At 41.6% G+C, this 10918-nt stretch overlaps 1 protein-coding gene across 1 annotated transcript; it reads right to left on the reverse strand.

Moving 5' to 3' along the window:
• Positions 1-10392, reverse strand: LOC131934916 (uncharacterized). Its single transcript, XM_059291180.1, has 4 exons — positions 9216-10392; positions 7776-7910; positions 2315-3431; positions 1-1631 (listed from the first exon to the last, which is right to left on the reverse strand). Exons 1-4 carry the CDS (start codon positions 9440-9442, stop codon positions 1431-1433), a joined length of 1680 nt encoding a protein of 559 aa, XP_059147163.1. The 5' UTR covers positions 9443-10392; the 3' UTR covers positions 1-1430.
• Between the last annotated feature and the right edge of the window lie 526 nt (positions 10393-10918).

Below are 10918 nucleotides of genomic sequence, written 5' to 3' on the forward strand. Positions count from 1 at the left end.
TAGTTTTATAGACACTTGACGTAGGCGTCTGAGCTGGCATTTCAAATTCAACAATAAACATTTGACCTTCAGTTTTTACAAAACATCTGGCAAGCTCGCGGTTCACACGAACCTGCCGTATTTAAATATCACCCGGACTTGCCAGTTAAAAAAAAAAAAACACGTATCTGCTACAGTTAGATTACAAGCATGGAGCTACGTAAATGTATCCTGTCTGATAAAAAATTTTAAAATATTTTTGCTTTGATACACAATAGTATTATGTACACACAAATCTGTTTACAACATCAGATCACATAAGCCAAATTGGCAAAAAAAAAACCCAGCCAAAACAATATAATTTATCTGGATTTAATATGAACCTTGGTTTTTCTCTCACCGGAAGAATTAAACACTACATTTCTTTGGTTCAATTATGTCGTAATACTTGTTATATAACAATGTTTTGGTAGTTGCCTTTTGTTAGGGACATTATTTTAAAAAGTTTTATAAATACATGGGGCGTCCCTAAGGACAATGTACACAAGATAAATGCGGTTCGTGATGTCAGGTGACGTCAAGAAGGATTAATATTCAGCCACGTCGGAGGTGTGTCAGCCTTCTTTGTTTAGATGAGTCTATGTCTTAACTATATGTGCAGAGTTTCTTTCAGGCATGTCTCCTTGGGGGGGGGGGGTCACCTTGAATCACATACCACTCCCCTTTCCCCTTCCCCCAGGACGAAATAGAAAACAATATATAGAAAATATATTTTTAACCAATGTTCCACCTCCCCTGGAAATTTTAAATAGCCCCCCCCCCCGGAGAAAACTATGTGAAAGAAACCCTGCCTATGTTTTGATGTACGTGCAGCAGGCAGGTACGATGCAAGCAGCTCAAACCAAACCTACCACCAGGAAGATGTTGATTAGCGAGCTGCGCATGCGCGAAATTTTCGCCTGAAGTTTTGTCCCAGTAGGAAGTGTTTGGCCGCAGTGTCCTGGGTTCGAATCCATGCCCCGACAGGAAGGACCATCTAGCTCTGTCACTCAGCATCCTTGTTGTTTATGTCCAATAGATCAACGGCTTATTCTCGGCTAGGCTGTAATCTACTTTACATCGTCTTTTATTTTCTTGAACATGGTAAAATTACGCCAAATTTTTTTTTTCAGAAATGCATCCAAAAAGTCTGATCTAAGTTAGAAATTACCACTGAAAAAGCGGGCCAATTGTGTGGACCTTATAAGTAGTCATTTCTATCATGTCATCTTCAACTAAGAATATCTGACCTATTATTGAGAGACCTTTACCAAAAACATTCGATATATCTTGAGACCAAAAACAGTTTCTGACCAATCGTAAGACCTTCAACAAAAAAGTCGGACCTATCTTTTCTGGCCAATTTTGAGACCTTCACCAAAAAGGTCAGACCTACCGAGCGACCAAAACTTTTACCGCCGACACTTTGTACAGAGCTGTCGGCACTTATCCAGCGCCTCAATGAACATGAGCTTGAGTTGGTTTCGAAACCTGGTCCCCGATACGCAGTAGAGGATGAAGTTGATGGAGTTGTTGGTGTACATGATGAAGTTGGCGAAGGTGTTGAAGATGCCCTGCTCCACCTTGTACTGACCGCCGGGGAACAGGTAGGGCTGTGGACAAGGAGGTCAGGTGGTTAGGTAGGGAACATGGGGTGTTGGTAAGGAACATGAGGTGGTGGTAGGGAACATGGGGTGTTGGTAGGGAACATGGGGTAGTGGTAGGGAACATGGGGGGTGGTAGGGAACTTGGGGTGTTGGTAGGGAACATGGGGTGTTGGTAGGGAACATGGGTGGTGGTAGGGAACATGGGGTGTTGGTAGGGAACATGGGGTAGTGGTAGGGAACATGGGGTGGTGGTAGGGAACATGGGGTGGTGGTAGGGAACATGAGGTGTGGGTAGGGAACATGAGGTGCTGGAAGGGAACATGAGGTGGTGGTAGGGAACATGAGGTGGTGGTATGGAACATGAGGTGCTGGAAGGGAACATGAGGTGGTGGTAGGGAACATGAGGTGTTGGTAGGGAACATGGGGTGTTGGTAGGTGTCTGCTACATGATGGCATAACAAAGCAGCTCACTCTCGGTATAAGGGATGGCAGATCCTTTGAGTGTTTGGAAAATAATTAACAGCAACATGTCACTTTATTTTAATTCATCAACTAAAATTACGTAAATTAAATTTACGAATTAAATTACCTTAACAAAGTCATAATGCCAAATTAAATTAAATTCACTAATTAACGTCACCTTAATTAAATTTATTAATTAAAATTTTGTTAATAAACTAGTTAATTACCTTAAAGGCCAGGTAGATAGAGATTGGCACCGTGCAGACGACGAAGACCGTGTTGATGACCACGAGTGACCGCGTCAAACTTTTGCTCTTGCTCTTGGCCTTGTGTGTCAGCTGCACGCTGCTGGACCTCCGCCGCTTGAAGGGGCTGGGCAGCTTCCTGTGCCAGAACCCTCTGGCGCCAGACTTGTGCTGCGAGGGGCTGGAACTGCCCTCGCTGGACGCACTGACCGTCGGCGTGATCGCTTCCTTGTCGGTGATGGTGTTACGTATGATCGGGTTGGTGTCACCGGTGGTGTCAGTGTCACCGTTAGCCTTGACGTCAGAATTCGCGTAAGGATGGTGCGGGGTGTATTGAATGTTTATACTGTTATTGTTATAGACATGATCAGTGATTCCCCCTTGTTGGTCGGAGTTATCGTCCTTGTCAGCGTTCAACCCTTGAAGCAGGCTAAGACTCTTGAGCTCCGTAAAGGCAGCTTTGTCTTGTTTCTCCGCATAAACTTCCCCGGCGCTACAACTTTTCCCGGACGTCACAAACGCATTCTCCGACAACGCGTACACCGGCGTTTTCCCTAGCCTCTGATCCCCTTCCACGGTAGATATCTCCGTTTCGTACACGTCATCCGTCACGTGACTCCCGCTATCCTCGCGTTTCTTCTTCCTCCACTTCGACACAACCACGGACGTACTCGCCGCCGATTTTAAACTGCTGGCGCCCGCTGATTCTTCAAGTTTCCCAAGAGCTTTATCACTCCTCGCCACGCAGATCACAAGAGCTGTGTTCAGGCAGATGAGAATCAGCCCGGGGAGGACCGTGAACTTGAGTAAGACAATCCACCCCCAAATATGGACGTAGAACTCTTCATACGACTTGTCCGTGAAGACGCACTGGTTCCAGACTTTCTTCTTCGGGTCCCAGACGTCGCCGTACATGAGGAACATGGGTAGGTTGATGACGTGGAAGATGACGATCGTGACAAGGATGGCGATGTAGACGCGGCGCTTGGTGATGAGCCGCTTCATGGGCCAGGCGATGGAGATGAGCCGCGCGCTGGAGACCAAGACGAGGGCCCAGGAGCTGAGGTCACAGGTCACGTACGACAACCAGCGGTGGAATCTGAGAGGAAAATTTTATACAGATGGCATTAGAAGTTGTGCAAATTGGGGGGGGGGGTGAATTTTTTAAAAGCCTGGGGCAGCGGTCGTCGTGGTCGAGTCGGTAAAGCTCATGGTTGCTAAACCGAAAAGTCCCGAGTTCGAATCCTTCGGCTAGACAGCTGGGGACAGCAACTCATCTAGGAGAGACAACTGCAAAATCAAACAACTGCTGCCTTGAAGTTTGTTCTTGGTTGGAAGCAAATCCATAAAAGAAAAGCAGGCTGAAATCGGACTCAATGGCCTTTATGGCGCATTACAAGTTGACACGTAATACTTAATTGTATTGGAGGGGATCTCTTCCAACACTAAAATTAAGGGCGTGGTCTAGTTTTTGACAACACCCCTGGTTAACCTGGAAGTTACTCGTTCGATACCCCTGATCAAAGCCATCGTTTCAACGGAATTGCTTTAAGCTTGGCGTAATAACATATTTCGAACATATTTCCACACAGGACGCTAAAAGGGAAGTGAGAAGGGTGAGACTCATGATGAAATTGGTTCATTCCGAATCAACATTTTTTTGGTCCCATAAAATATATCAGGTTTTTTTTTGGTCCGTTGAAAGCGAAGACGTGTCATTGTCAAAAGGTCATGTCTGACGTCAGTACCAGGTCACTGTGTCACAGAGTTAGGACTTCGTAGTCAGAGTATTAGTCACACTGTCTCCCAGTATTAGTCACACTGTCTCCCAGTATTAGTCACACTGTCTCCCAGTATTAGTCACACTGTCTCCCAGTATTAGTCACACTGCGTCCCAGTATTAGTCATACTGTCTCCCAGTATTAGTCACACTGTGTCAGAGTATTAGTCACACTGTCTCCCATTATTAGTCATACTGTCTCCCAGTATTAGTCATACTGTCTCCCAGTATTAGTCACACTGTCTCCCAGTATTAGTCACACTGTGTCAGAGTATTAGTCACACTGTCTCCCAGTATTAGTCACACTGTCTCCCAGTATTAGTCACACTGTCTCCCAGTATTAGTCACACTGTCTCCCAGTATTAGTCACACTGTCTCCCAGTATTAGTCACACTGTCTCCCAGTATTAGTCACACTGTCTCCCAGTATTAGTCACACTGTCTCCCAGTATTAGTCACACTGTCTCCCAGTATTAGTCACACTGTCTCCCAGTATTAGTCACACTGTCTCCCAGTATTAGTCACATTGTGTCCCAATATTAGTCACACTTTGTAAGAGCATAAAACATATTGTGTCCTACCTCAAAAGTGTGTCTTGGTTTTAGTGTATCCTGTGTCTAAGTGTGTCTAAGTGTGTCCTAAATCATAGTGTGTCCTAAATACGTATGTGCTCTTAGTCATATAGTGTGATAATTTTTAATGTTCCACTGTCATAGTGCCCATACGTCATAGTGTCTCCTGATTCACACTTTGTCAAAATTAATTATGTTTCTTATCAAGAAGTGTCCTTACTTGTTTTTATTGACACACAGTGTCCTAGTTTTTTGTGTCCTAATTTACTGTGCTTTTCAAATACAAAGAAAATACATACTGCCATTACGGTAGTGACGTAGTCAAGTATCAAAGTCAAGGACAGGTCAAGGTTGTACATTAAGTAATTAGGCGAAAACAAACATGCTTGAGTAGTTGAACCGTGGAATTTAGATCTACAAAAACAATTAAAGGCAGACCATTCTCTCTTAGTTGTGAACTTGGCAGAGAATATTTTAAACGTGTTTACATTTAAACTTAAGGTTTGGGGCGAAAGATTTTAGTTCACGTAAACAACCAGCATGTAAACACAAGTGTTCCGTACATCAGCGTTAAATGTGTTTGTGTGAGGTGTGGGGGTGAGGGGGTGAGGTGTATGGTGTGTGGGTGGGGGTGGGGGTGAGGTGTGTGGGTGAGGGGGTGAGGTGTGTGGGTGAGGTTCTGTGGGTGTGAGTTGTTTTGGTGGGGGTGAGGGTGTGAGCTGTGTTAGGGTGAGAGGTGTGAGGGTGTGTGGTGTGTGGATAAGGATGAGGGCGATGGTAAGAGGTGTGAGGGTGATGGTGGTGGGTGTGAGATATGCGTGAGGGTGTAGGTGTAGGTGTGAGGTGCATGGGTGAGGGTGACGGTGATGATGATGGTAAGAGGTGTGGGTGTGAGGGGGTGAGATGTATGGGTGAGAGTGAGAGTGACGCTGACGGTGACGGTGATGGTAAGAGGTGTGTGAGTAGGTGATGGTGAGAGGCGTGGGTGGGTGTGTGAGAGTGCTATTCCACGTTAATTACCTATTACCGCCAGTTCTGGAATCCGAACGAGTTTTAAAATACCACATCCGGTACACGAATAGAAAGTTGAAGCTGTTCGCGTATGTTAAAAACTAAAAACAAAAAAAAACTCCAACTGCTAAAAAACTGTGAAGATCTGAGAACTTACCGTTAGCTGTTGAAATATTTTTAAAGTTTAGCAAAACAAACATTGGATAAGTGAAGATAAATTATCTTGAGGCTTAATTCACTTGATGTTTATTTGTTATAACTTTATTATGAAAGTAAAAAATAAAATGAATTTATTTATTCCTTTGATTATGAGATTTGTTGTAATTTAATGAACGCTAAATAAAATATGTTGTTTCATTTTTTTGTGCAATATATATAGGCAGAAATCAATCAATATCGCTAAACGCTAATCTTAATTCCCCCCCCCCCCCCCCACTCCCATCTTGGGCTGGTCAACAAAAAACTATTTTGTTTCGTTTCTGGCGTCAACACCACCTGTTGCTGAACTGTATCCGGTGAGTTTCACATTTTTATGTTACCGAGATAAAGTCTCCGCGTCACGTGATAGCTGTGTGTTGTTGTCTTTCGAGTTTTCTCTCAGGCCGGATGATATAGAAAAAAATGTATAATTTATATAGAAAATATAGGCTTTAAACAGTTTCCGCCCCCAACCCCTTTGGAAATTTAAGATTTAAGTAAGCCCCCACCCACAGTAAGTCTCAAATCCCCACCCCTTGGAAAAAAAAATTATTTAATAAATGAGTTGGGTATTGTAGAGTTCGTCGCTACGAAAATTATTTTTGGAATGATATATCTGTTTACTAATGCAGCTCTGGCAAAAATGGTTGTATTGCAGTATTGGTATTTTTCCAGATTGTGATTTATTTTATTTTTCAGTGTGGTCCAAGTTTCTTGGTCGTTTATTGTGGGATCGCTGGTATAGGTTATCCATAAATTCTGAGTTTGTCAGTTATTGTTATGTCTATGTGATAGTTATCTTTACCTTTCCATTTACCTATACCCATTACTTTTGATTTTTCTGCGTTTATTTTTCCCCAGCTTCCTTTCCCAAAGTTATAAGCAAACTATATTTAGTGACAGCATTTAGAAGAAAGCCATAACACAGTCTGTTTGGTAAGAGACAATCAACAGATCCCAGATTTTAATATTACAGCCTCTAAAGTGTGTAAAAACAATTTTTAAAGTTACCTAAAATATTAGTAACCAAAGAATTACAACCAATGTGTACAAACGTGATTTTACAAATACATAGTCATGTTTTTCTGATCAAATATGTACGATAAACAGTTTATACGATTGATAAAAAAATCTGAAAATATTTAAACTCTCCTTTGACTGCCCAGCCCTTATGATGCCATTATGTAAACAAATGTAATTTTTGAAGAAAAAGTAATTTTAAAAGGCTGTTGGACTTGAAATACCATAAAGTAAATTTGACCAAATTTGTAATGTTGATCATAATTTGTAATTTTTACCATAATTTGGAACGTTGATCATAAAATGTAATGTTAATCATAAAATGTTAACTAACCATAATATGTTAACCATTACATTTAATGTTGACAATAAAATGTAATTTTGATCAAATTCGTAACGTTGACCATAAAACGTAATGTTTATCATAAAATGTTTGACGATAACATGTTGACCATAAAATGTATTTTCGACCACAAAGTGTAATGTTGACCATAAAATGTTGACCATAAAATGTTGACCATAAAATGTATTTTAACCCACAAAAAGAAATGATGACCATAAAATGTTGAGTTGGCCATAAAGTGTAATGTTGACCATAAAATGTTGACCATAAAATGTTGACCATAAAATGTTGACCATAAAATGTTGACCATAAAATGTTGACCATAAAATGTTGACCATAAAATGTTGACCATAAAATGTTGACCATAAAATGTTGACCATAAAATGTTGATCATAAAATGTTGACCATAAAATGTTGACATGTTGACCATAAAATGTTGACCATAAAATGTTGACCATAAAATGTTGACCATAAAATGTTGACCATAAAACGTTGCCCTATAATATAAAACTGAACTTACTGACAGGAGAGTACCCCAGCTTTTCTCACATCGTAGTCGAAGACCGACCTGGCGGCGAAGTAGACAACTCCCGTGTAGAGGGCGCCTAGGTCGGCCAGGGTCAGGAAGCGGAGGAACACGCCCACAGTCGTCACCCTGGGGAGGGGAAGGTGGTGGTGTAGTCATGTCCTAGCTAGATCAAGTCATGTCCTAGCTAGATCAAGTCATGTCTTATTTAGATCAAGTCATGTCCTAGCTAGATCAAGTCATGACTTAGCTAGATCAAGTCATGCCCTAGCTAGATCAAGTCATGACCAAGCTAGATCAAGTCATGACTTAGCCAGGTCAAGTCAAGTCATAACTAGATCAAGCCATGGCTTAGGTAGATCAAGTCATGCCCTCGCTAGATCAAGTCATGTCCTAGCTAGATCAAGTCATGTCCTAGCTAGATCGTCATGCCCTCGCTAGATCAAGTCATGCCCTAGCTAGATCAAGTCATGTCCTAGCTAGATCAAGTCATGTCCTAGCTAGATCAAGTCATGTCCTAGCTAGATCAAGTCATGACTTAGCCAGATCAAATGTTGACTTAGCCAGATCACGTCATGACAGCCAGATCACGTCATGACTTAGGCAGACCAAGTCATGACTTAGCCAGACGAAATCATGACGTTTATCAATATAAAGCCATGCTGCAGCTCAAGCTGTATTCTAGCTAGATTAAGTCATAAATCAAGTCAAGACAATTTCTCATTATACAAAGTATACGTTAAGTCAAGCTAAATGGAGTCAAATCATGTAAAATGTCTTGATAACTAATTAACCTAATTCAAAGACTATTTATAACACTTTCATTGCTCATGTAATAGTCGAACCAACTATAAAGACTACCCTAAGCACTTAATCTTAACACCATCTTGTTCAAAATGTATACTGAAGGTAAAAGTACTCTGGAAACATACACCCCACCCCCACACTCCCTTCGGGACGTAAAGAAAAAAAATATAATGTGTGCAGAAAATATTTACTTCAGGGGCGTAGCGAGGGGGGGGGGGGGGGGGCGGGGGGTGCGGACCGCACCGGGTGACACCATTTAGGGGGGGTGACACCGAGGCAAAAAATATCAAAATATATAGAGAAAAACTTGAGGAGGGGGTGCAATTCGAAAACTTGAGGGGGGGGTGCAAATCGAAAGTTTGAGGGGGGGGGTGCAAATCGAAAACTGGAAAGTTTGTCCCCGGGGAGGGTCGCAACGCCTCTGGGGGGTGACACCATTAAGTGCCGCACCGGGTGACACCCGACCTCGCTACGCCACTGATTTACTTTAACCAGTGTGTCCCGTCTCCCTATGAAGTTCCAAGACCCCCCCCCCCCTCCACACACACACACACCACCAAAAAAATGCCTGAAAGAAACCCTGGGTACGACTAACTGATGAGTCGACACATTTTTCCCCCCACTCACCTGAATGTTTTCCTGGACAGGACAGCAAACGACAGGAAATTCCCGATGGTCCCGAAGACCAAGAGAAACATGGCATAATATTTCTCCATGAATTCGGTCACCGGATGCATCGGCGTCCGCGCGGTCACCGTGACATTGGCCAGACTGGTCAGACTGGTCAGACTGGTCGAGTTTATCGTCAGGAAGGCGTCTGTCACGTTGAAGAAAGGCGGGAAAGTGACGTTCATTGTTGTTGTTAATGTGTCTTGCTTTCAGGGAGATCGCCCAGCTAATGAGAAAATTGGTTACATCCGCAAGGTTGCAGTTATGGTTCTTTAATTTTCCGATGGGAAAATTGTGGTTACAGAAATTGTAAGTTTTAAAAGGTTGCAGTTACGTCCCTTGAAAATTTCAATGTAAGTTTATAGATAGACCCATTGAATATTTTAAGTGTGTAGTTAGGATTCTTAATAGTGTCTCTAAAAATGTATAATAACGGTCCTTGAGAATTTCTCTAAAAGTTTAAATCCTTTCAGAATTTCTTAAAGATTGAAGAATCGTCCCTTAAAAGCTTCGCCGAAAAAGTAATAGTTACTTCCCTTTAGCGTTTCCTCAGAAGTCTGTAGTTAATTCCCTTCTCTTTAAGAGATTCCCATCTCTTTAAACAATTTCTTTTTACCATTCCGTAAAGTCGCCAAGAAAATTATGGTTTTTTTTCGTTCACTATATATAAGTTATACAAAAAAGAATTTTGAGCGATGGATATCATCCATGGATCGCATCCACGCAGTTTTTTTGTGTCAACAAGTGGATTATTTCTCGCAGCGATCAAGGAAGGCCATGTGAACGGTCGATTGATGGCGGAGGTCGATGAACAGTGAATATCTGGTCATTATGTATGTTAATTTATTCACGTCACTGTGTTGGCTAATCAATGTCCGCATCCAATGATTGTTTAGTGATTGTTAAATCAGAAGTATGCAATGAACAATGTTTTTGAAGTGATTCTTCAATCAGAAGTATGCGTTGACCAATGATTGTGAAATGGATGTTCAATCGAAGATGTAAACTCAGTAGATCAAACGGCCAATCAGGATTGTGTTATATCCAATTATATTTAGATGATTGTTCAATCAGAAATGTGTTATATCCAAGGATACTTAGATGATTGTTCAATCATTTATCTTTTGCTGTTCACACCAACACCTGTAAACGAGAAATGAAATAGAATTATTTTTTTTAAAATTGTAATTGGGAAGATTAAGATTATTTTCTTTACTATTACCTCACGTAACCGTAACCTTAACATTAACCCCAGTCCTCAACATTATCCCGGGCCTCGCCATAAACCCTAACCTAAGCGCTGATCTTAACCCAAAAATTTAATCTGGACCTACCCTTAAGCCCTACCCAAACTCTGGCTCTAACTCTGACCCTTGTCCTAATCCTAACCCTAATCTGTACATCTACCGCTGGTATTAACAACAACAAAACCATCTATAAGATCCTGTTTTTGGCCTACCGACGTTTTCATTATACAAACCAACATTTAATTTACATTCTAGATCTAATTATTACTCTCCCGTGGTGTTTTAATGTTAGTTTATTGTTAGGTGAGCCAGAATAGAATAGAATTTTTATAGAATTTTTTTTATTAATGTCCACCCCATCCCCACCCACACCCCCCGGTCAAAGAAAAAAGTCTGAAAGAAACACTGTCAACT

The sequence above is a fragment of the Physella acuta genome, unplaced genomic scaffold (assembly GCF_028476545.2).
Source record: "Physella acuta isolate Inbredline_101_S28 unplaced genomic scaffold, ASM2847654v3 ptg000123l, whole genome shotgun sequence".
Classification (NCBI taxonomy): domain Eukaryota; kingdom Metazoa; phylum Mollusca; class Gastropoda; family Physidae; genus Physella; species Physella acuta.